This window comes from Dinoponera quadriceps, unplaced genomic scaffold (assembly GCF_001313825.1).
Source record: "Dinoponera quadriceps isolate SergipeBrazil2010 unplaced genomic scaffold, ASM131382v1 scaffold4444, whole genome shotgun sequence".
In the NCBI taxonomy this organism is placed as follows: domain Eukaryota; kingdom Metazoa; phylum Arthropoda; class Insecta; order Hymenoptera; family Formicidae; genus Dinoponera; species Dinoponera quadriceps.
In genome coordinates, this window is record NW_014558991.1 from 1,424,079 (window position 1) to 1,451,176 (window position 27,098).

General features: G+C 39.4%; 1 protein-coding gene across 1 annotated transcript in view; it reads right to left on the reverse strand.

Moving 5' to 3' along the window:
* LOC106750041 overlaps positions 1-27,098 on the reverse strand; it is a 133,125-nt gene that overhangs the window by 4,829 nt on the left and 101,198 nt on the right. Inside the window, 2 exon segments of the mRNA XM_014630088.1 lie at positions 4,222-4,431; positions 25,990-26,302. Coding sequence (XP_014485574.1) covers positions 4,222-4,431; positions 25,990-26,302 — 523 coding nt within the window.

Genomic DNA, 27,098 nt, shown 5'->3' on the forward strand with positions numbered 1-27,098 from the left:
CGCAATTTGTTTCGTTCACGCCAGATGAACGCGTGTACAGGGCGTTCCAATTTTTCTCTCGCACAGAATATCTAGTTGAAACTAGTAAGGGGGAAAATCTAATTAATATTTTTAGTGCAAAATCCTTTGGTACATATAATCGCAGATAGAAAGAAAGAAGAAGAAGTGTTCGACGAGCAAAAAAGAAAGAGTATCGAAATAATAATTAGTATAATAATTGGTACATTCCTCTTGTGTCTTAATATCTCTCTTGTCCGATGAAGCAAATATTATTATTGTTATTGTTATTATTAAGTAACAGTACATGCTTTCTCAAGATATTTTGACGATCATTCGTTTCCGATTTTTGAATAAGGGGAAGATTTTGAATCAACTCTAGTCTTTATTATTTTTTCCTCCTTTTTGAATCTATCGAATGCGTCAAGAAACCGTGAAGGCTTCTTCTTGAACGATGAGCGATTGAGAATCACGGCTCTTTTTCGGGGACCGAGTCTCGGGGGAGGATAAACAGGATAGCGGAATTTTAATTTAATTTAATTTCGAGTGGTCTCTAACAGGTTTGCAGCTGAAGACTTTAACGTAACGATGTTTTTACTCTTTCGAGAACTTGAGGATATGAGTCTCGAAGCCGAGGAAATTTCATTTCGCTTAAATCTCCTCGAGTTTTCAAAAAAAAAAAAAATATATATATATATAAGAAAGGGAGAACAGTAATGGATTAAAACCGCCATAGTCCGCCATCAGCTTGAAAATCAGTATAAGTAAAGATATCTAATTAATTATCGAGAACGACCGGAGAGCTTACGACGATCTCGACGATCTTCCGTCGCGATGAGTTTGGCCATCGCAAATTGCTCGAAGAATATGAGCGCGTTCGACGATTTATTTTCGAGTCATCCTGTACAAAGAGTGTACAAAGAAGGGAGAGCGTGAGGTGGAATCGGGACGTCGTAATGCGGAGACAACGAAGACGAATGCCGGTACGGACCGTCCTTATTTATCGCCGTCGTGGCGCGGCCGACTGTAATTGCGCGTGTAATAGAAAATATATGAATTATAGATAAGAGATGAAAGAGAAAGAGAGAGAGAAAGCATGCCGATAACGAGAAAGATAGCGGGCATTTCGGCTACGGAATCGGTCCGTGAAATGAGGTAGTTACCCGAATATCGCCCTCTTTTTGCGAGAGTATACCACATCCGACCATTCGAGCGCACATTCGAACGATGCCGAAGACAATGGACCGCAGTTACATTTAACGTTGAGCACGATGGTGCGATTTTAAGTTTCACTTAAACGGCGATAGACGTTAGTGTAACGTTAAGTTAGGCTATCGGGTGTCCGATCGGTAAACTGCGGAAAAAGAGCTCGTTCGGTGCTCGAATTGCGGTGTAAGCCGCTCGATCGATCGATCGATATCTCTGGATATACGATAAATGTCAAAATTGTATTCGGACGAGGATCGTAATCTTGAAATTCCCTTGAATGAAGTTCATTCTAATCGATTGAAATATTTGTTCGTATGGATCAAGGCAAACAAAAACATATACTAAAGAAACCTTTTCTTACGAGTTTATGATTTGGCATCGGACCACCGTATTTCGCGTGAAACATGCTCTCTAAATTTCTTGAATCATTCACTCAAAACGAATGAAAATTCATTCGGAATACAAGAGTGAATATTTCGATCGATAAGAATGAATGTCTTTCTGTGACAATGAATTACGTTCGTTCTTCAATGTCGGGTGAAAAACTTCATTCACCAATTCAGAGTAGAAAATTCACTTCTGAGTGAGAAATCACTCGAATTTGAGTGACTCGATTGTCTCTCTACTTCGGAGTAAGGTTTCACTCGAGGAAACTCAAAGAGTACGAATTCTAACTTGACGAACGTCGAAGTCACTTTATACTTGTTGCTCCTTGTGATCGTTACGGCGCAAAGAAAGAAAAGAACGTATCCGTCGTTCTTACAAGACATCCTACCCGAAACGATATTTACACCTCGCTCGTTTCCCGTGCCAAGAAAGAAAGAAACACCCCCGATTAAATGGGTCCCGATTCATCTGCGTCTCTCTTTCGAGCGCGAATCTGCTCTCTTTCATTCGGAAATTCCTCGGCCAGATGTGAACTTTCTCTCGGCCGCGGTTTCGGGAGGTCGATATTGGTGAATAAGTGAGAGGACATTTTCTAGATTGCAATTTCTCATCGGTTAGGTTCAGCATTATTATCGGCGAAGGTGTAAAATTCTAGACGAAGGAAGGGAGAGATATTAGAATAACGAATAAAGTGATTCTGCGAGGATTTCGGTGGCTTATTATGGGAACGCCATACTTGAAAACTTTACCGACAAAAAATGCTGACATCTTTTTGCAAAGTTTACGCCGTATGCACAGAATTACAAATGCACAGTGAAAATATGCGCGAAAATGAATTAAAGTATTGCTCGATGTGTGATGAAAATGATTAAAAATTTCAAAATTGACATTTTTAAAACTGACATTTTTGTAAGAATAAATATTTACCTGACACAGAAATCCTGTAGCCTGTCATGGGTAAAAAAGTCATGAGTAAAAAAGTCGCAACATTTTTTTTATGAGTTTCACAATGCATCTCGTATTCATTACGAAAATGTATCTCCTGAAAATAACTAAGAAACAAATTCTCTTATTGGACACAAGATGCGTACTGAAAATTATAAAAAAAAGTGTCGCAACCATTTTACCTACGATTGTACATATTGAATGTGTCAATGTTCCAATCAGAAATATTTCCAATGTATGCACGAGAAAAAATTGCATGATTGTATTTATGTAACATAACATTTTGAGAATCACCTCTATCACGTTATCAACGTTTATCGAATTCATCTTTGGTATCCCTTTAAGCGGCCAGTCGGGAAAAATGCGAAATCATTTTTCAAAAGTGGGACGCATCATCCCCGTTGCGAAGAGCAACCGGGCTGCGAACTGTGCTTTGCCGCAGATGGAGAGAGAGAGAGAGAGAGAGCGCAAGTGAATATGTGTATGTGTGTGTCTACCTTAATGGATCCTGCCAGATCTCGGAAACACGACAGATAGTCTTGTACAGTCGGCGAGCTTGGTCAGAGAGGAACGGACGGACGGTTACATCTGTGTCTACTGTAAGCGCGATACCGTGTATGTGTTATCTTCTCGTAATTCCACCGGCCACCCGTATGCATTTGCATTGCACTTGAAGGCATATAACTGCACTGGCGAACAGTCGAGCCGTATAATGGGATTGCGTATGTCATTACGGCGCTGTAACGCCGCAAGATCAAACTTGTAACGCGCGGATGAATTAGACTATCCGGAAACTCGCCTTGTAATTATTTTATCCTCTGTGTCGCGGATGGTATTTGTACTGTGTATATGGATGTGCTTTGTGGGATTCCTGCCAGCTCCTTGACTTTTGAATGTGTAACTAATTTATAATCTAATTCGAATGTCATCGGCGCGATGATAACGACGAAATGAAATTTAGAAAATAATGAATTCATTCTCTCGGTAACATTCCGCATTAGTATACAGAAAAAGTAGTAGATTTAAGTAAATAATTACTTCGATACTCCTTAGTAAATTCTTACTTGGGTTAAATAAATATCACTTGAATGTAGCTATTTTTTTTACGTTCAAACAATATTTACTTCGATATATCCAAGTAAAAATCTGCTATGAAATATTAGAGTAATTATTTACTCGAATCTAACATTTTTTTCTATGTAGATAACAAGATTGTCTAATTACGTCAATTTGAAATCGAAATCTTGAAACAATATGTATTAAAATCATACATTAAGTCATATTAATTTCTAGGTCGTCTTATAAGAATAAAAGTATACAAGTTATAGCAACTGACTTTATCTTCCGTATTTCGATCATTGTACGGGGTGGTCCCAATATAAAGAATACACTTAAATATCTCATTTATTTTTAGTGATATGAGACATGTATTTAGGGCATAATTTGAATGGTTTCGAATACCGTGGAAGGAAAATTTGTTTACGGTAATTTTTCTCAATTATTTATAAAGTCCCTATATTTAAGCCTTATTTAAGATACTTATTTAAGATACTTAGGTACCCCTCATACACTCTGTATTACATGTATGTGTGTATGCTTTTGTGGGAACCTCTTAATTTCCGAATGCGCACCAATTTATCACCCAAATCCGCACGTCGGAGTGATATTTAGTCGGACACTCACCTGAAATCCAGCTAGTCTCAGAAAGACGATCGCCGGGCAAACCGACGGCGGTGCGGCTCGGAGCAACTCGGCGCCGGCGTCGTCGCGACGTCCTAATCTCGACAGAGGACCCTCGTGCACCGCCAGATGCAAGCGCGCATTGCACAAGCTCAGCTCACGCACGCTCGTGTATCTCAGCAGCTCCGAGAACACCGTCAGACTGTCGGATTCCTGTTGGAAAATCGAAGAATCCATTCATCTCGTGTGCCTGTCAGCGATTATTTTATGTTAAGAATATTTTATTTTGGAGCGATCGACTTCTGTCGCTGTGCGACCAATCTAGAAGATAATCCGGAAGATGATCTTCTTTCATATACTGACAAAATGAAAACGTATTTTAAGGTTTTAATGCGATAACATACCGAAATATGTCTATCATTATTTTTTTGCAATTTATTAATATTTCGCTATCATTATTAATCTATTTCTTCTCTCTCTCTCTCTCTCTCTCTCTCTTTCTCGAAATTGCATCCTTCAGTAAACGTTTCTACGAAGGAACCTGAGATACGCCGCCTCGAATTTGAGTTTCCGCTTCGAACAAAGGATCAAATAAAGGGTACAAGGGAGGGGACGGTATGAAGGGCTCGTTCATTCGCTCGCTCGCTCGCTGGTTCATTCGATCTTGGCGATGGACGAGCGATGCAATTTCATTATGCAGGAAACGTCGCGCGGGAGAGGCTTGCATCTATCTCACGGGAATAGAGCGAGAACGAAGGAGTAAGGAAGGAGCGGCGCTCTTCTCGCTTAGTTTGCGCACCGTACATTAAAGACGCGTGCGCTCATTAATAAGTTAGCCTTACTTTCGAACTTTGTGCGAGATTTATGCGGATCTCGCTGCGTGAACCAGGCCCGACTTCGAGACTACAACGGTGAATTCTTCCGCGGCGATGGTTAATACGCTGCCCCCGAATTATGTTGTTTTATCTCGACGACCTAGAACATTTTTCTCGAGATCTAATTGGGATCCGGTTTTTTTCAGAAAGCGACAAACTTTGATTTTACATAAATTCGAGCAAATTATGGAAATTTGCGTAAATTCAGGTTAAAAGTGTGATATTTTGGACTCGTGAGTCCAAGTGGCTAACGTACTAATTGCGATTACAATGGGGTGAAGCCACATTTGCTGGGACAAATTTGCTACTTAGAATATACGCTGCCTATCTGGAAGAATCTTGAAGAATTTCTATGCGGGAAGCTGTTTTTTCTATTCTATTTCACTCCAACGAGTTTGATAACGGGGTGGTAATTCTGGAATTCGATAAGACTTCGCAAATGAAGTTGGAGATTACTTCTTGCAATCTTGATGATTAACGAGAAAACTCTCTGCACTCAGTTTTTACATTCTTATCTCACCGATATTGATTCGGAATTATCTTTCTGGTTTGTTACATACGAGAAGACCATCCAATAAGAGAAATCCTTTGGTCATCAGAATAAAAACTCTTTAAATGGGCGATTATCGCCCACCGGGGAAGGACATCTGTCCTCTGCCGCTCACCGAACAATTCGTTCGTCAATGTGGCGTCATCTTCCTTGTTCGACTCAGGGGTCTCCCTGATGGTCCTTTGAGAGGATTCCTCGAAAAAAAATCGTGGTGGTCCGCTGTGACCGCACGAGCATCTCGTCTCGGGAGACCCCGCGAGATTTAACCTCGCAGTCGCGATGCCACGATCTTTCCGTCGAGTGACTATTCCTCTATTTTAATCGATATATGGAATGGCTCCTATGGTAGTCTTTAGACATCCTATACCCAAAACTAATAAATCTATTGCTTAAACGAAACACTAAAGGGATTCAGACACGCACAGAACTTACGCGCAACAGAAACACAATGACGTGAGAACACGCGCGAAGGACGGCGCCACATTTTCGCTTGTTTTTGAACTGTTGACAAATACGTGCCGAGGAGACACGACTACATTTTCCATCCGGACAAGACATCAAGTATAATTCAAATCGAACTTCACTCAGGTGAGTTCGTTTAATTTTACAATGAATAAATGAAGAAGGCCTCATTCGTCAAAGCAGATCTTGGTGAATAAAAATATTTTTCGTATAAATCTTACAATTTCCAGCAGTAAAATACTTGTTACACAAATGACTTATTACATTAAGAAAATTCTTGTTCTCAGCGTCCTTCGTCCAAAAGATGAAACGCATGACTGATAAACACGCGGCACGAGTCAGAGTATTCTCGTCGCGTCTCGAAATTTCACGTCACGCGCGAAAATTCCGCACGCGGGATTTGTTGCTGCTAACCGCGATATTTATTGCTTCTTGACAAACGCTCGTTGACGAGTCTCGCTTCTTCGGCTCGCTCTGCGAAATCCTGCCTGTTTTCATCAGCGTAGAATGGAAGAGCGTTGCATGAATAAAACCGCGCGGCTGAATCTAGCGTCGTGTCACTGACGTCGCCGTCGCCGTCGAGATCAAAAGCGAACGAGCCGCGAGACGAGTACATACGTGCCTCGAATTTGTTTTTCGACGCCATTCAGACGGCCAAAAATGAAACACGTGAGTTGTCGGCGACAGCTGCTGCGCGCTTGACATTATTTCGCGCGAACGATTCATTAGGAAGGAAGCTTCGCCCAGGCACGAATACAGGCGTAAAAAACGCGTGCGAATATCTTCAAAAATATCGACGATAGGAAAGAATTGAATCGGGAAAAGTTAAATTGTCGTCGTGAGGGTTACACTTTTCGGATATATTTATTGTTTACTTTGTATGTGTAAATGCATTCCAGGATATTTCAAAGTCATCGTTTCTTTTCTAACGGAACTATATAATTTTGTGTATGAATATGCGCAATTGTATTACGCATATTGAGATGAATTCGCACAATTCTTTACACATTCATATGAAGAAAAATATATCAAAACGCGGAGGAAATATAATAGCTCTTTTCATATAAATTCTTTTCAATGTTATCATGTTTTCTGATGATGTCGAGGAATGTAGTAAATTTTTGAATAGTAGAGATTTTTAAGTAATTCTTAAAAGATGTAAGTGAAGCGGCAGAATAATAAATTAAGGCAGTGAGAGAATGTCGATATCTTTCTCATTTTCAAAATTTTATAAAATTCTTTCCTTGCAAAAGATGTAATCCTTGAAACACTTTCGCTCGATAAAATTTTTTCCAGCCAAAACGAAGCCACCTAGAAATACATAAACCGCTATCGCGACAGTCACGGAATTTTGATACGGCGGGATACATACACGTATGTGTGCGTAAATTCTCGCAAATCTAAATTTTAAATTTTGAACTTTCCGTAACATTCGGATCTTGTCTGTCGTCTCTCGTCCATCTCAATTTTTATCTACTTCCAAACCATCTCCTGACAAATAGTGATACGCTTGCCGAAAACATGAAACAATCATTAAGATTATCACTTTTGACAACGTTGGAATAAAATACTTGCGTACGAATATTTGTTCTTATCGTCTCATTGTTGACGGACACATAAAAAATGATGGATTCGTATATTTCTATCACGTTACATACACAAACATTGTTATTAACGAGATGCGACGTGGAAATGTCAGAATGGGTGGTATATTTTTTTTATACACATATATATTATTTTTAAATTATTTCAGTCGAACCTGACTCCGTAAAGGAGTTAAAACGTGTTAAAATTTAGCATGTTTGCACCTAAACGCATCATAAGTTTGCCTCTTGGCCGAAAATGACAAAGCAATGGCTAGCGTCGCTGACATTTTCCTGGGAAAGGCTCTCTGTGAAAATTACTGCAACCGTCCTAAAAAAAAGAGCAGAAATCGAGTACGCGCGGAATGAGCGCGAAACTGCTTTTTTCGTCGCATCGCGACGCGAAAGGTCCTTCGTCGCTTTTTGCGTCGAAACTTTTCCGTTTCGCAGGCGAGAAAGCCTCGTCGTCCATATGGTACGGCGGCGCGAACAAATTCGCCGGCGCGAAAAACTGGATAAACAATGAATCGAATGCAGTGTTGTGATTGCGAGCGTTCCTACGCATACATACGCATCCTCTCTCTTTCAAAGAGCGCAAGTAATTTATTATTAATAAGGCAAGTTTTTATTAATAAAATAATAAAGCAAGTCTATTATGATAACTGCTAATTATATTAAAACCTAAGTAAGAAGGACCGGCGGTGTAAAAGCAGTTTGCTAGTTTTCTTTACGAGCGAGTAAATGTGAGATCGCAAATTCGAACGAAACGTCACGCAGCATAAGCTTAATTCGCGTCGGATCGACGCTGCTAATCCGCGTGATTTTCCAGCATTGGATCTGATCACAGATAAAGTTCGCTTTGATCGAGCCGGAAACGTGGATCCAGGCGGATCATGACGTAAATGAGTAACGCGATTCGCTGGCGAACGTTGCTTGAGTCTTGAGTGGAAGTCGGGCGACATCATTAGCAATTACAGTCGAAATTGCGGACATCGAGCACCGAAATTTTCCTCCATTTGTAGCTCATTATCGATTCCCTCACGCATAAGGCCACTTATTGATAATATTCAATTAAAGTTAACATCCGAATGGATGTAATATTAGGTGTGATTATTCGTCGATAAGATTATATATTTCGTTCGGCAACGGCACTTCAATAATTATAATTTCCCCCGCTTAACAATATAACACACAATTACATTGTTAAGTGAGAAATTATAATATTGATAACGTTGATAATTGCTGTTTATTGGAATAATTAATTTTGAGGCGCATTTGGGGTATTCTGACCGGAATCTACGTTACGCTGCTTTAGAGTATCTTGAGAAATTTTTCTGCACAGGCATAATGGCAACTGAAGATCTTATAAAAGACAGAGAATAATAGAGCGTCTGACAATTAGTTCTGATATTATGTTTCTCGATTCGATATCATCTATCGGGAATCTTTTCGATATTTTATTTTGCACGTCGAGGATATTTAATATTCGCCGCATTGAAAAATCAATCGCGGCGAAGAGGTCGATCGCGTTTCGCTCTCGTGACCTCGCCGGCCCGGTCATGTAAATCGAGAATTACAACCGGTAATTACAACGCGCGGCACATATATACTCGACGGCTTGTTGATTATCGGCGACACGTGTCGACTGCAAAATTTATGTTATTCGCGCGATCAGCATTTTACGCCGGCACAATGGTCGGCCGTGTATTCGGCCCGAATAATAATGCTGGAAAATTAGGGCGGAAGGAAGCGGTGTTTAATAGTTTCCGGCGCAAAATTGATTCCCGCTAATTGCAGAGCACGACCCTCGTATAATTCTCTCTCTCTCTCTCTCTTCGCCGGTTACAAATTATTTTACGCCCTGCTCCGTCCGCGAGACCCCACAGTGCAACCCTTTCCTCAATGAAGAGCGTAACACACGCGGTGACGTATTATTATTGAATATCAAGTATCTTCTATTCAGCATAATGAGCACCCGCTCTTGTTATTGACGAGGTACAAATGCGATTTCACACGTCAAGTCGATTATTATTTGATTAACACGTATACAATCACTGAAAGGAAGATCACTTCGATGACTTTCAGAACGCGTCCAATATTCAACAGGAAAATTGATCTCTTTTGAGAACGAATAATAAATTAATTTTATTGGGGTAAAAACCATTTTTTTGTAACATTTTTTCCATTAACTATATCATAAACATATATTTCTTTCTTAGATCAGATTTTAATAACGACATATAGGTGTGCGCATATAATTATTAAAATCGAAATAATTATTAAAATAATGCCGCGAAAAATATCTGAAAAATATCAAATTAATAAAATATTATAAAGTAAATATATAATAAATGAAATGAAATATTAATTATAATTATTAATTTCCTATAGAATGTACATTTTTCGCAGCATTACACACGAAACATCTGATCGAGTTCCATCAGTTTGGATTAATAAAATAAAATGAAATGATATAAAATGATATGACTGAGAGGGGGGAATCAGTCGGACGATGATTACGTTAAAAATCGTCCGATGTTATTATGCAGAAATAATTAATCGCAACCATCATTCTGCATGATTCTCCTATTAGATTGAAAATTTCTTTGCGATTAAACATTTCAAGAGCGTTGATATTATAATCACAGTGAAATTATTAAAATTATTTTTAAGCGCTTGTAGATATCTCATATCCAATTATACACACAATTATACATACGCCGCTCCAATTCTTCAGTTTTCCACATTACAATGCTCCACGTTAAATCACACTGCCACCGTGTTTGCTTTGCAGGGGAGCTGTGAATTCATTGCGAAGATCGCGAGCGAAGTTGGAAACCGCACACAGCGTTTCGCACAGCGTCCGTGTATCTAACTTCGTGCGATAGAGTAATCAATTCTTTTGTTGGCGTTTCCATAGCAAGCGTCAGAAGCAAATACCGTGTGTCAACTGACGTGCGTAAAAAGGCACAGGGGGAGGCGGCCGGCCCGTTAAATTTTATCAGGGTATTCGTATTCACACAAGAGCCGCCCTTCCACCGCCTCCCCCTCGCATTGTGTCCGCCGCTGCGATTTAATATACGGCGACCAAGTATTAAATTTCATCCCTTCGCCTCGCCCTTCGCGCTCGGCCGGACTCCGCGTGGGCTATAAAAGGGAGGGGGTTGGACGATTTTTTCCGTCACCCGGTGACGATAAATCCACGATTCCCGCCGGGATTAACGAGGCAGGAAGAAACGAAAGGTGGCTCGAAGGTTTATTCGCGCGAGTGAGGTGTACTGAGTGAAAAAAGAAAGAGACTGCACTTTATCCCTTTCTCGGGGTGATGATCTCGCCCCAAGGTCCACATGGAGAATTTCGCGGGATCTAATTGTTTTTCTAAAAAAAGAATACCTGGAACCTGATTAGGAAATCTACGTAGAATCTGGTTATAGTATAATGTTATAGTATACGCGGTGCAAGTTTCATCAAACTCATTTCACCTTACAACCTCCTTAAACTTTCCTTCACTTTTTTATTCCATTAGACCTAATAGTTCGTGTAAAAAAAAGGAATTTCCTTTGTGAGAAAATTCTGTAATAGTAATACCGGCTTTTGTCGGAAAAAACGTAATTTTCCACAATAATTTTGTTTCAATTACAAAATGTCTGAATAATAATAGGATTCTCAAGTGCCACGATGGGATAAGCTATTTTGATACAAATTTGTTGAGCATCCTGACTACAATCTACGTCCCTTCTGGGAAAGTCTTGAGAAACTTCTATACGCAGGGGGAAATATCGCGTGTTGTGCAACATCACAGAGCGACTTCGCGACTCATGATCGTATTTCCGATCCCGGTGCTTTTCGGGGGATAATCGCCGACCAGAGGCTCGTTTGCGACAAACGAAATGGAAATTGCGGGACGGTCTCGCGGCGTTGGTTTGATTACCGAAAACCTCGACGGGCCGCATTGTTTATAATTGCGCGTCCCACGCGTTTATATTAAATCTATCTCTTTGTGCGATATCAACGACAACGGTGGGATTTTCCGGTCGTGCGATTTATTCACGATATCCCGCGAATTACGCGCGCCTCGTCGGCCGTTTTATTCCTGTCCTTCCCGGTGGCTTAGGCGGACCGCAGGCGGCTAGCAGTACTAGTGGCGGTGTTGAGGGTGGACGAGGGCTTAAAACGAAGTGTAAGGGTAGTCGTAAGTGTGCGTTGTGTGTGTTGAAGGGAGGGGAGGAGGGCAGCCGGATCGGCGATTCGAGACAAAGACTTTTAATCCGGAGATAACTGTTCGCTCGCACCGACCGTTGGACAGCTACTTCTCTTTATTGGCGCGATCCCAGGGAAGACGGTACCTTTTTCATGGATATACTGTGAGTAAACTCCGCTTGTAATGGGTCGAGAACGCAGTAAAATTCGTCGGGCCTTCGCGATGGCGAAATAATTGAGGAGTAACATAACGCGAGAGGACCGGCGCTATTTTGTTAAACCGGGTTGGACTGTTTCCAGAGACGCGACGGTTTCGAGGGTACGAGTAACGAGCGTAAAAATCGGATATAAGTTAGTAATTCGCCGGGCACGATGATTGTGAAAGAACAACACGATTTGTTTGCAATTTTTTAAGCTTTTTTAAAATATCAACACGTATGTTACGAGAAAAACGTGTGTGCGAAAAAATAACTTACAACCATTATACTGAGAAAAAGTATTTAAAAATTTATTTGTGGGGATGTGAGGTTTATTTCTGTGAAATAAAGTTAAATCTCAGTAGTCGATTCAAACTTAGCTGAGAAGGATATTGCTGTTACATATAAAGGAAAAGATTCTTTTAGATTTTATAAAATTTTTTTAATTGAAACAAACTTGAAATGGAGATAATAAACAAACGTTTCATTCATAAAACTGTTGTTTGGTTTTTCAAACGATAAATATCTTCACGTCAAATCATATATTTTTTTTGTATTCTCATCCAAATATTATTATGACTGTTACAAATTATTTAAAAAAAGTAGCGCTATGCTAGAATAATGTTAAAAAACTCTTCTTTTTTTGTTTCAGTGGAACAATATTTAATATATAATGAAATAAATGTTTCTTATCGAAAACAAAATATTATTTTCTCTAAATAACATTGTTTCTTCTATGAAGCGATATAGTTTATTCAGCGTGAAAATTTATTAGCAAAAATTAAAAACGTGCATTATCACTGATGCTTAACTTGACAAAATGGCAGCTACATTCCTGTGCTGATAATCGTTCCTTGCTAATCCATTTTTCGCGTGCTGTGACGTAGAATTCGCATGGAAGACCTTCCGATTCCCGCGAAACCGAAAACGGGAGGATTGCGTGTCGCGATCGCGAGTGTGATCGCGTGCGCGAAAATGCGATTAGGTTCAAGTATTCGCAGGAACGTACGAGCACGTTCGAGAGTTAAAATTCCAGCGTTGAGCATGCGATTCCTCAACGTCGGGGCGAAGTGGATAGCGGGATATATCAACTGACCCGGCATTCTCATGGAAATTTTCGGCGATACGTTGTCCGTGAGTCTCGGTCAGGAGGATCGTCCCGAAGGATATTCCAAACGCGGCGGATTCCGCGTTTGGGAGAGGCAGAGAAGGAAGAGAGAGACAGAGGGCCGCATAATTTATTACAAGCAATATTACCGGCGACACGCCGAGCGGAACGGGAAAAGCTGTGTCTCTCGTTCCAGAAATGTATTTTATAGCGACCGAAGATGGCTCTCCGGCGGTCCCGCTTACGGTCTTTCTTTCGCGTCGACATTGGATTTAAATAAGTCGAACGTTCGATGCCAATTGGCCGTGTCGGTCATTATTCCGTATAGCTCGATAGCGTGATTTGTCGTGATGTTTCACGGTGCTAACGCACGTAGAGATTATCGAGATAATTGATCGAGCGACAAGTTGTCCCATAACAAATGCATTCAGATGCGGAAATATTCATACGCATTTTTTCACACGGTAATATCAACGGCATTTCGTATCTATTGTAATTACAGCACATTAAAACATATTAGAACCACGTTTCTCTAAAAAAGAAAAAAAAGAGAAAACAAAACAATATTACTAAAAAGTCAATATTCTGATATATAATATTAAGAAAAATTCACCGAAACAAATCAAATTAAACGAATTATGATGCCTTAATTTCTGTAGCACAATTTTACTGTTCTTTCAAAATCTCTCGTTTGTAAAAATTTAGTTTAATTAGACGATTATAAGAATCAATATATTATTGAACGTATTAATTATCTAATTTAACTTTCCACTAAAAATAGATAAATTAACCTTTTGGTAGTTAAAAGAACGTTTATATCATATATAATACGTTTGTTAAATTTTTATCGTTGACTACATCTTGCAGTTTAAAATACAGTATCAGAATATTGATCCGAATTTTTATTCAATTTTGATTCCAATTCTAGTTTATGCGAAAATTTTAGTAATTCAGAAATTTAGTTCTTTTCATCCAATTTCCTTTTCAATGACGCGTCAGGAAGTATTGTAACTGCATTGAACGCGCCAATTTATTTTACTCTACTCCGTAGAATTAATAATGCTCCGAATAAAAGTTCTTTTTACGTTTTTAATAACGTAAATTACAGAGCTGTATCAAAAAAACGTTGGGTGGAAGCAAAGTTTCTTTAATTTATAACCGCACCTTCTGATTTGTCGTGCTTATCGTCGGCGCAGTTGTTGTATCGGAGTCTCGTTTACGGGCGTTCTTAGCGAGACATTCGTACGCGATTCCCCGGAGGTAAGAGCTAACGGAGTCGAATAATCCTCCAGCATTAAATTTAAATAAAGTCGGCCAGCTCCGCGGAAGCGATTCCAGATAATGGAAAAATGATAGCGTCCGTTTAATTCGACGATGTAGTATTTACTACCGTGCTTTATGGCCTCTTTATTCCGCATTTTTACGACGAGAATCTGTTAACGGTATTCCAACAGATTTAACATTTAAGTAATGCTCGCAATTGATTTCATCTCGAACTAGAAACAGCGGGGATCGATAAATACGGCGGAATTAACTTTGAGGATTATAAAGGTTAAAATGTGGCGTAATGACGGTTTGTCGTTACTGCGTCAAATCATAGGTCTATTATTCACGGCCCTGACACGGCTCGTGATTGGTTGCCGCAAAAGGAATTTCTCTCTTTTCTCTCTCTTCCTTAAAATCCTTAAAATCATTGTTACATTGCCAATTAGATAATCAACTTGTTATTTATTTTATACATGATATCATCTAGTAAAATTTGACACCGTAAAAGTGCTTGACGTAATTGTTTTCCGAGGGTATCTCAATTCGATTAAAAGTCGCAGCATTTATGGGTAAAATATTCCTCGCGAAAGTCGTAATCTCCTTAGCTCTAGTTTTTTTTAATAAATGTTTTTAATTCTTTCATATCTTCTAGTAGTGCAGACTGTCAATAGAGTTTATCTTGTTAAAGTATACAGTACATTTTTTTTTAATACCATATGACGATCATACTAAGTTTTTTAACATTAGAATAGAACAATATTTGTATTTTGATAGTATTTTCAATAGTAGAGAAAAATAAATTTTGTAATGGATTTCAGTTCGTAATATATAAATAGCATACACTATTATGAGACGCAAGGACAATAAATTAAGGGATTATGAAATTAAGAATATCGGTTATGTGTTATAAAATTCTGTAATAATTTTTAATATACAATTCTCTTCGTGTATACATAAAAATATTTGCCGAGCGCGGAGGGTTAAGTGTCGGACCACTTAATCGAAGTAGAATGCCGGAGCAAACGTTGAATACGAACTTGGGCGATTCCGTGAGCTTTTACGCGATCTTAGAAATATTGCAATGCGCCGACTCATCTCGGCGGCCGTAATCCTGTGCGGTAAATTGAATAACTCGGGTGATTGGAGTGGCATTCGAGAGAGAGAGAAAAAGAGAGAGAGAGAGAGACAGTCGAAGAAAATCGGAAATCGATGACACTTACACCGCGCTGTCGATGCGTAATCTATAAGGTGGATTCTTCACGAAAACCCATTGACTAAACGCTGTATTATTTCGCCGGTCGTTCTCACCGCCCGCCGAATGTCAACGATTAGAAGGAAAGATGAAGTTAGTTCCTCGAGGATCGCTCTTCTTCACGATCAAATTGTCGCGTTAAATCCTAGATAGAAAATTTCTTGAAATCTAATTCGGATCTCTCTCTCTCTCTCTCTCTCTCTTTCTAATTTCTCACAGAAATTATGGATGCTGAATGGAAAGTCCACGTAAAAACGTTTGAAATATTATACTTCTCCCCCGATTTTGCGCAAATTTATCAACTAGAATCTATAACTCTTTTTTAGGAAATCGAATTCTCTCAAAATATCTCAAATCCCACGAAATTATTTATATTAAATGTTGTATTATTGATATTTTATTGTTTCCTATTCGCTGTTCTCCTAAGTATCTAATAAAATGTATTAAATATTTAAGAGAACATCGAATAGAAAACAATATTTAACAAATTTTATTAGGTATTTAGGAGTACATTGAATAAAATTAACACCGAATTAAATTAGAAATTACAAAATAATTTATTCCTAATCAAGCAAGTAAAATCATCAGCTATAAACTGGCGACGAGGTTCTTGCGGAAACTCACACGTCATCCAATATATAGTTAAGTTTTCCCGTTCAATAACTTTTTTCTCCAGAGATTTATTTTCCGCGATAAATTCATAGGACAACGTATAATTCTTGACGCGTTACACGAATTAATTATCACGAAATTAAATAACAAATGAAAGATGACCGAACGGTCAACATGTTAATTGACTTTGCGATTTTTGTCAGACACACATTTACGACGGTCGGGCAACTCGGAGCTGACTCCTCTTTTATTTATGTATACGTCTCGAGAGTATCTCGCAAAGTGGCTATACGCCGCTTCAACGCCGGTTCGATATCGCCGAATCCCATTTATCGACTCGACACTCCATTCATCGTGACGTTTTACCTCGTCCGAGTGTCGCTACCCGTCGACCATTTCTTCCGTTTCCATTTCGCTATCCCTTTTATCTCCAGGCGAGGATTTATACTTTTGATCGATAAGACGCATTAATTCGATCGCCATTGGAAGCCTGACGCGATGGTGTTCGATCGTCTACCACTTATTATTTCATCTCGCGGCAAATATAATAATAACGCGTGTAACGCGCCGAGGAGTTAAAGTGGCACGAGTCGTTCGGCGAATTTATCGCGGAAAATGTATCTGGCAAAAAAAACGTTACCGGAAACATAATAATCGGAAAACTGAACGTGTTAACTTTATCGAATTAAATTAAAAGTCCATTTGCGCTTGTTATGAATTCGCTCGGCAATGGTTTTGTAATTAAAACTTCGATAACACGGAAAACGAGATGCGAAATTCTCTTTTATTTACTTGCAAATTAGGTAAAATTCAATTTTAACGCGCGATCTTTTGAAACTCGCGCGAGCGTGCATCCCTGTTACCAGAGTTATAACGATTTATATTCCTTCATATCTGCCATCGTATGCTCGTACTTATTTAGACATTTTCGAATGAAGGGAGTTTGCATAGCTTCGAGAACGATTAACGAGGTTGTGAACTCTGTGAGAAGCAGAGTTTATGACGTCATTAATAGCAAAGTTAAGGACGCCTTAGAGAATTTTATAATAAAAATTACTGTAGATTTCTGGAACATATTAACATTTTCTGCCTTAATTTATCATCTTTCCGTTTTATACATACTATATATATTTTAAGGACTAAAATGCGTTATGAAAAATTCACTTTAAAAATAAAATTTTCACAATGTTCCGTAGCAAGATAAATTCTATTGACAATCTAGCCCTGCACTACTGGAAAATATGGTAAAATTGGTAAAAATTTACATGAATGAAAGTTATGATATTTCCTCCGTATAGATTTAATTTAGTTTAAATATAAGTATGTAACGCGCGTTTTCTTGAGACGACGAAAGTATGTATAAAGGTGCAAGTGTCTGTTCGCTTATTTTTTCTGTCTCTCTCTCTCTCTCTCTCTCTCTTTCTTTTCAAATCCGATCGTCGATCGCTTTTTCACCTACGATTTCGTATTCCTTCGCCATTTCGATGCAACAGTAAAAAAGGAGGTAAACCACACGCGTGCCGCATTACCGAAAATAAATCTGCTCGAACAGTGAAATCTTATTTGACGAGGAGAGGCAGAAAAAGAGATAAGCTGCCAGCTAGGAACCGGAGGAAAAACCGGGGAAGATAAGGCGAACCGACGATGGCCTGCCTGGTTTACGATAATCACGCGTCAGCTGTTCCCCATATAATTTTTACACGCCTCGATTTTTACGAGTAAACGCGTCCGCCAAAACATATTCGCGATCGATCGCACTTACGAGAGTCGCAGAACTTGCATTTATAAGTTCTTGTTGTATGCAAGAAAAATACGTTTTCTTGTCGTTGCATCGACCGTTTTTTTTCTCCGTGTTTTTCATTTTTCTTTCTTTCGTCAGGCATAATTCCGAGATAATTCTTTGACATGATTTAATAATTTGTTTTTTTATTATAATAATATGTTCTGTTTTTCTATCATTATGCGTAAATTTTGGAAATAAAATAATCTAAAGGATAAATATAAATTTCATGAGTAAATTTAATTACAATAAAATTAAACAAAAAGGTTATCTAAAATTTCGTCTTCACGGAAATAATTAATGAACATTTCTAGTTAAAAGTATTATAATCTCAAGAATAGTAGTCATAGCAATTTTTGGTTTTAATTAACATTTTCAACATTTAAAATACGGAAAATCACTTTGGAAATCACTCTCATATTAATCGCCAAAATTATCGGAATCTCTTCTCTCTTTAAATTCCTTATTTCTCCATTCGGCAATTTTACGCATCGAGCAATTAGACGATAAAATGTCCTAGGAATTATGAAGCGGGCGACGTGGAAGTGAGTGCTTTATCAAAAAATACTCTCTCTTTCTCTCTCTCTCGCTCGCTCGCTCTGGAATCTGTAGAACTTAACAATTCGGAAGAATTAAAGACGCGGAAGTTTGAAGAGCGCTAAAAGCGTCCGGGACAAACGTTGCGAAAAATATAGTCGCTTTTGCAAAATAGCGCTCGTCGGGTTACAAATGTTGCTCGCGCAACTTCCGCCTTAATCCCAAAGTCGATCGTACTTTCCGCCACTCGGTTTAGTAATTTGTCACTTGCATTTTTACATCGCCGAGTTTTTGAGATTAACGCGCGAGTTACGTTCACCGCGTCCATTTGCAACTTATCGTCCGTGAATTATTTTCCATTTTCTACGTGCATTTACGTTAGGAAAGATGATTTGCAGAGATTCACGAGGATCTCTCGGTATCTCTCTGTCACATCATCTCCTTCTTACTTCCTTTTATTTTTATCCTAATAAGCGATTTTTAATTCGCTCTCCCTCCCTCTCTCTCTCTCTCTCTCTCCCTCACCTTCTCTCTTGGTTTCACTAGCTCTCAGATTAAACGTAACAGTCAGCGGGGAAGGAGGAAAATGACAAAAAGCGAGACACGGTTCTCGTTAAAGTTTCCGCCCCATCCAGCGAACAACGGCGGAGGGAGAGAGGGAAAGGCAGGGATCGGGTCGTAGGAGGAAAGTAGCGAACTAATGAAATGCTATGAACAATGCGAGTAATACGTTACGACAGAGTGAAACGACGCGCCTGAATAACGTCTAATCCCGAGAAGAGACGATCCGAGGGATAAGAACCGGCGTGTATAACTGGAAAGCGCTGTGGAAGTGGCTCTTATTAAAATCCGGATTTATCTCGCGCTCTGCAAAACAGCCGCGCCTGACAACAATTAGGTCGTGAGCGCGAGAACTACGGCGAGAGTAACTGCGTCTGATGTAAAAATTATAATGGATCGCGGCGAAGTTTCCGCGCCGCTTGCCCGAGTCGAAATGTCGGCTCTGTATTAACCCTGTAAATTTCGTCGAACTTGAAGGAACAATGGAGAGTTATAACACACTTGCTAAATTTCTTGGAGTGAAATTTCAACCGAGAAGCAGAGTGACAGTCAGATTTTCCTTAACAATACTTGATTGAATACCAGAAAAACTTCTTTACTATCGTTTTCCTTAACAATCATAATTACGATTATAAACGATAAATTATTTAATGTTAAAACCACTAAACGAACGGTATCAATTCGGGAATTTCTAGACAGGAGAGGCCAACACTTCACACCATTGAATTTTATTTTCCTTATACGAAAAAAAAGGAATTAGCTGTCGATACAACTGAAATTCAGTGTCGAAATTAAAAACTAGCTAACAAAAAATTAACTAAATTAACTACCCAGAGAACATTACGACGTCCTAAGACATCATAAAGGTGTCTTTGAGACAATAAGACGTCTAAACGACACCTCTGAGACGTCTTTTAAACATGCATGAGTTATATGAGTAAATTTCTGTTGTATCATACGGATAGTAAATTTTTACCTGTGGGTGTTAGTTTTTAATTGTGCGAGCTAATTCTTTTTTCCGTGTAATAGCAATTTCAACTATCAAACGTTCCCAATCGATTATCTATCGTCAGAAAACGAATGATAACAGTCAAACTAGGATATGAATTCGTTAGAAAAAAATAGGAAGGGGGAAAATTTCACACACGTGAATTTTTCTTAATAATTCTATATAATGTAGTTATACCTCGAGTTTCTCTATTGATCCTTCAAGTTCGGCGGGATGTGCAGAATTAACGTATAATAGAACCTAAATTTCAATTCGAGCGCTCCCCTTTTCTTGTTTACATCGAGGCTACTTATCGAGACTATCTGTCGAATAATTTGTTTATTTTTACAAGTTTTATAAGCCAGTTGAATGTTCGATTTGGAAACTTGGAAGCCGGCCGTGTCATCTCCTCCTCGAGCGTGAGGAACGAGAAGCCGCGATTAGTTGGCAATTTCGCCGGATCGTGTGTCAACAGAAAGAATTCACCATTCCAAGCGACGATCCTGACCGTTATTCAACTCGCTGAAGTGAAAAAATTGCACTCGTCGACTCGTGGATATAATCGGTTATCGCGAAACGATTTGCGAGAGCTCGAAGGGATCTCGCGTACGAGAGAATTGCTCCTTCGCATTTTCGTCCTTGGATTTGAATAATCTCCGCGGAGCAGTCGTAGAGGATCCACGTCGCGTATGTGCTGTCACATTACTAGATTTAGATGTTCCATAAAGAATCGGTGCATCTAATTATGCGTAGAGTGTTCTATTTCTCTCTCTCTCTCTCTCTCTCTCTCGTTCGCGATTTCAATTTTAATAATTCCACGATGGATTAAAAATCCATTTATTCCTACGTAAAAGTGTCTATTTCTCGAATTATGAAGGATCTTTTGTGCGCAAAATTTCACAAGGTCGAATAAATAAAAAAGCCGTCTCCTTCATTCAATTTTAAGTTGCTTTAACTTTGTTTGACGGAATCTTAATTTGAGGGTTGGTTGCTGCGATACGTAATATCAAAGATTAAAAAATTGCGACGATCAATGACGGTCTCCCACGATGTATTATTATCCGTGAGAAAATTCGCTCGAAATTGCTCGAAGGATCCATCGTTCAAATTACGAGTAATGCGATATTCAGTGTAAAAGAAGAAAACATTGAAATAAAATTGATTCGCGAGGGACCGAGTCTCAGCGCATATTCTTAAGAATATATATGGCATAAAATATCTCTATGAATTAAATTCTTGATAAATTCGACGTCGGAAACTATTCTAAAAAAGTGAATGTTGACGAAATTAAATTAAAGGGAGAAAATGCGGCGCTAACTCGAAATCAAGTATCTACACCGGAGAAGTCTAAAGGATCAGATGTAAGTTAAATTATTATATCCAATTATCCGCGTCATTTAATAGATCATTTTTGGAGTTACCTAACGACAGTTTATTTATCATGAAAACTTCAACTTTCATTTTTCCACAATAAGACTTTGATTTTTCCTCGCCACTTTTTAAAGAAAATTGTTGAAACACCATTTATACATTTATCCGATATATCCTTCTATCAAAATAGCATATAAAATTCGCAAAATAAAACCCTGGGAACCCACAAGCACATGGTCGAAACTTGAGGGTGTCGTAACGACGACGTGCGAGCCCCGGTAGTCCAGCGTTAAAAATGTGCTTTTAAAGATCCACCCAGTGCTGCTGCTGTTAATAAAGGAGCTAAGACAATGGGGCAGGCCGGCGCAAGAGCAAAATAAATTGAAGGTAACCCCAGCGGTGCCACCTCGCTTCCGTTCACGGTAGGGCGTCGAGTTCTCGAGCTGACTGTTCCGTAATTAGTGAGCGTCTAAACAATACTCGAGCCACCCTGGAGGGACTCCACTCTTTCTCCGTCCTTCCCTCGCCGGAATCGTCGATAATTAATTACCCCCTTGCAGGCGGCCGTGCAGATTATCATTCTTCTTTCGCGCCTCTTCGTCCGCCCTCTCCTTCCCTTCCCTCCTCAAACATCGACCCTAATTTCAGACGTTTACGAGATCTTCCCTATCGCGGCTCGTATCTCGGCGAGATAATGGCTCGTTGCCAACGATTCCGGCTGGGTGGATAAGGGCGGGTAGCCACAGGCCACTTTATAGTTTGAATTTAGTCATCCTTGTATCGTCATATTCCCGTCAAGGATGCCAGTTTACGAGGAACCGAGAGGGGATGATAATCATTTTTTTTTAATATGATCGTTCACTCGTCGGAAGCAGCACAGCTTTCGTGCAATTACTTCATTACCTTCATCAAAACTTTGGAAGCAAAGCGTCCGTTTTATGTTTTACAAAGAGCGCAATTCAAAAAATACGTTAATGGGAGTTTTACTCGGAAATATTCCAAAATTAATCTGTTAATAAATTTGAAATGTTAATTTGTTTCCCACAATTACAAGATGTGTAATACTGTATTTCGAGATTCAAATATAATGAAATAGCAGAATTAACATCGGACCAACATTTCGGTTACCTCGATGTAATGGATGAGAGAAAATCACTTCACATTTCGCTCGGTGCGTGCAAACGTACCTTAAACTGAGAGAGCAACACAAAACCGATATTCGACGTGTATCGAAGTGGAGATTGGTCTAGAGAGAGCGCGCAGAGTTCCGCCGTTATGAATATGATTAAACGTCGCGATTAAATGCGCGGGACAGAAGCGCTCGTTAGCATACTTTGAAAGTCTTTAATTGCGACCGGAAGCTCCGCCGGAAGCTCGCGGTCAGGAGCGTATAAACAATATTTGCCGGCTAAATAAATAGCAACAAATACGCACGAACTAAACATTATTAACAAATATCGCGTTTAATCTTTCCGCGAAAAGGATAATTATTTTCTACAAATTATGGTGCGATTCCAGTTATCGGAATTAATTTTGCTAAACGAGGATATTTTTTGATACTCTCGATTTTTCTTCTTCGATTATATTACTCTTTCGACATCGATGTAAAAAGATATATCCGTGAATCGTAAAAATTATATCCTAATATTTATAAATAAAACATTGTATTATTATAATATTTTAATATAAAATTATAATCCTAACATTTATCCAGCTTCCTCCCACATGAAGAAGAAGGATTGGTTAAATTAACGAGAGCCGAATTTAGTTCTTATAAACCAGAAATTCGGATTTTCTCAACCAAAACGCGCGTTAATTCAACCGATCTTTTTTTCTCCATGTAATATTTCAAAGCTTTTGCCGCAGATATCCCGATCCTATAATGATGTTAGAAGCGAAAAAATAATGCTGTTTCACAAATTGTTCGATCGATCACAAGTGTCATTTTGTGGGGATATTTTTTTTTATTTCAACGCACATTGTAAAACGTGTATTCTCTCGTTTCATTAAACAGAAAGACCGTGGGAAGCGCGACCCTTAATTTTGAACTTTGTCAATGCTTTGTTCCGTTCGACAATTCCTCGCTTGAAATAGTTCGCGAAGCAAGTCGTGTTTCATTAATATTTATCGTTTGCTTTTGGAAATCAGAATATTTCGCAACAAGACGGCGTCTTACGACGTAATTCAAGGAGCATTACCCGCTCGGTTTCGCGATCGTGATACGCTACGTCGCTTTGACGTCAGTGATTAAAAAAGTTAGTGTGCGCGGTTAAAAGTTACAAGAATGTTTTATCCGGCAATTTTCCGGTCTGGCGGGCGGACGGAAGGTCGAGCGGACAGACAGGTCGGATGTGAAGACACTCGATGGAAAACCGCGAAGTTCCAGTCGGCTCCTTTTACGTGTTACGAAGTTACTGTTGGCAGACCGTTGCCTTTCGTCGATCTCTCGAAATGTTCGATAACTTCTTCTTCGAGGGCGCATCCCGAGGGTGCAGCCTCGCGGACATCCCCCTTCCTTTCTCCCTCTCTCGCTCTTTCCGATGTCTCAAAGCTTAACGAAATGGAAACAATATTGACTCGCAAGTCTAACTGTGGAGAGCTTTGTATCGAGACGATATTGCATTCCCCCCCCCCCCCCCCCTACCTATGCGATCCACCCGCGCTCCGTCGCTTCATAGATTCCGCGCGTGACACGGAAATACTTGGTCGAGAGAGATTCGCTTTTACGAAGCTTTAGGTACTCCCACGTTCGTCTATCGTCTATGAATTGGTTTACATAAAACATATTTCGGGATCTAATTTAGACCTCCCAGTGAGAAATTTTTAATTCTATGTTAAATCTTCAAATAGAAAAAACAGAAGTAACTTCTCATTTCTAATGAAAGACCTTTGAAGACTTGATGCAGCACTAAATAGACTTGATATAGAACTGTAATTTCGTCCGACTTGTGATTATTCCATATTTGAAATTGGAACAAGCCTCTCGATTATGAATCGCGAGCGATGTCACATCACCGAAGGCCTCACTCGATATCGTCGAGGAATATAGATGCGCGTACATTTAAATATCGCGCAGTCTTGCGGATCCTGCAGCACAGGCAGGATAATTAATGTTAATTAATTAGCGCCATGCCGATATTAATTTTAATCGACACTTCGCCGTCGACCGAGGGTGGGCCGTCGGTTTTGTCGATCCGGCTGCGCGTGTAGTCTGTAATGAAACGACCAGCCGGTGCCTAACGACGAAACGTCGATTAAAATTAAGCGTGCTATGTCGGTCCCTCGTGGGATTAACTTTCTAACCGGCGGAATCGCGTCGTCTGTTCCGTGCGCGGAACAAAAGTAGCCTTCAATGGCGAGAACTTTTCAGGCATTGTTATCGCGACTGCTAGTTGAGGTTCTCTCTTTCTCCCTGGCGTGCTCGCGCTATCGTAAGCGCTCCACCGCGGATGCGAGACATTACCGCGCCGCACTTTTCGGAATTGCACGGAAGAGCAAAATAATTCTTCTGGTTCCTCCTTATCCCCATCTCGCGATCGTTCTCTCTCTCTCTCTCTCTCTCTCTCTCTCTCTCTCTTTCTCATTCTCTTTCCTTCCTCCCCGCGATGTCGTTCCCACAGATTGCTTCTCTACCACGCGTTGCTCCGCTATTTCGCTCGCGCGAAAATAAATGACGTTACGAGGAAGCTGGACGTCCGGTCGCCTGCTTTATGTACGCGCTATTCATCCCTCAGTATAATAGCCACGATTTCCTTCGAGGAATTTTTCTTCGCAAGGGGAGCAAGGCAAGACGGATGAATTCTCGCTTTCTGACGAGTCTTAATCACGAGAAAGCTTCTTAAAATACGAAACTTCGCACGAAGCCAGTGAGTCGTCGTTCTATGAGGACGACTCGATATGGGAATTAAACGTGATGAATAAGCCGTCAACTTTACCGGAATATTTTCAACGACTCTACGAAGCTTCGCACTTGAAAGCCCTTCGGATACCCGAAAAGCTGTTAAGACTTCACGGGAGTCTCATGAAATTCATGTAAAACACACGAAGAGAATTTTATAGCAAAAATTACTATAAAATATTTTAACCGAGCAGTACATCGACATTTTTCTTAATTTATTATCTCTTTCCGTTTCATATATGCGCTATTTATATTAATTTATTTTAGTAGAATCGATGATTATTTTTAGGAAAAACCCATTGTTAAAAGTCTATTGTGAAAAATATTTACCAAAAATGTTCGATGTTTCTTAATGAGGTAAACTCTACCACTCAGTCTACCTCTGCACTACTGAAGAAATTGATACAAGATTGAATAGAATTTATATAAAGCAAACTATAATATTCTCTCCATTTGTACAATCTTCTAAATCTCCATGATCACCTACAAATTGCAAGGCGACGCGCACAACTAAATCTGTCGTAAACTTACTTCTATTCGGAAGGTCCATCCCTCCAGACTGAGCAGCTTGAGGGTCGTGTTCCTGGCGAGAGCGTGGCACAGTAGCCTCGAGAGGTGATCGTCCAGGGCCAGTCGAGGACTAGACAGGTCCAGCAGCTGGAGACACGGCGCTTCTGTCAAAGCCAGCACGAGAGGCATCACGTCGGCCGGTCTCGACGCTCCGGCGGCCCTCAACGCGTCCAAATTGCGGGCTCTCCTGATGGTCTCGCCTAAACAGCCGGCGTCCAAGCCGCCCAGGAGGCACTTGGACACGTTCAGAGACCTCAGTTTGCAGTTTGGCTCTCTGAAGCGCGCAAATAAAAAGGCGATCGATTAGTTGGACTGCTTTGCGATACGAAGAGAGGAGCGGATAACGGGACGATGTGTGGAAAAAAGTTGTCAAATATTGTAGGAAGAAAAAAAACACGTGGAAAAGAAATCTACCAAGAGAAAAAGATTTCGTTAGATTTAGTATGCCTAGTATTTCTTTGACTCTTGGATTTATTTGATATAAACAACATAATTTAATGTCAAATATCATTTTGTTTGATAGAAAATATTTGTTTCATTAAACCATGTTGCATGATAGGAGAGACCGTATTGTCTTGAGGAAATAATATTTGGTTTTCAATAAAAACAATTGATTTCATTGTACATGAGATATTGTTCAATGAAACAAAGAATATTTTTCTAACATTCTGTTATTTTTTTCAAATAATTTATTGTATGTGCCGACCGTTGTAATATTTGGATGAGAATACAAAAGATATATGTTATTTGACGTGAAGATATTTATTGTTTGAGAAGCCAAATAATCGTGTTTGTTGAATTAAACATTCATTCAAAGATAAATTTATTTCAATTAGAGAAATTTTATCAAAGAAATCTCTTTCTCTGTGTAAAAGCTTTCAGAATTGCAAACTCAATAAATATCGTAAAAATTACTAATTACTTTTCTTTCTAATTAATTCTTAATTCTAGAAGCTAACTAGTGTAGAACATCGTCTCGTACATTTGTAACCAGGAATCGCATTTTCGCAATATAAATTTTCGCATTTCGAAAAATAAATCCGAGAACTTTTGGCATTGCAGCGAAATCA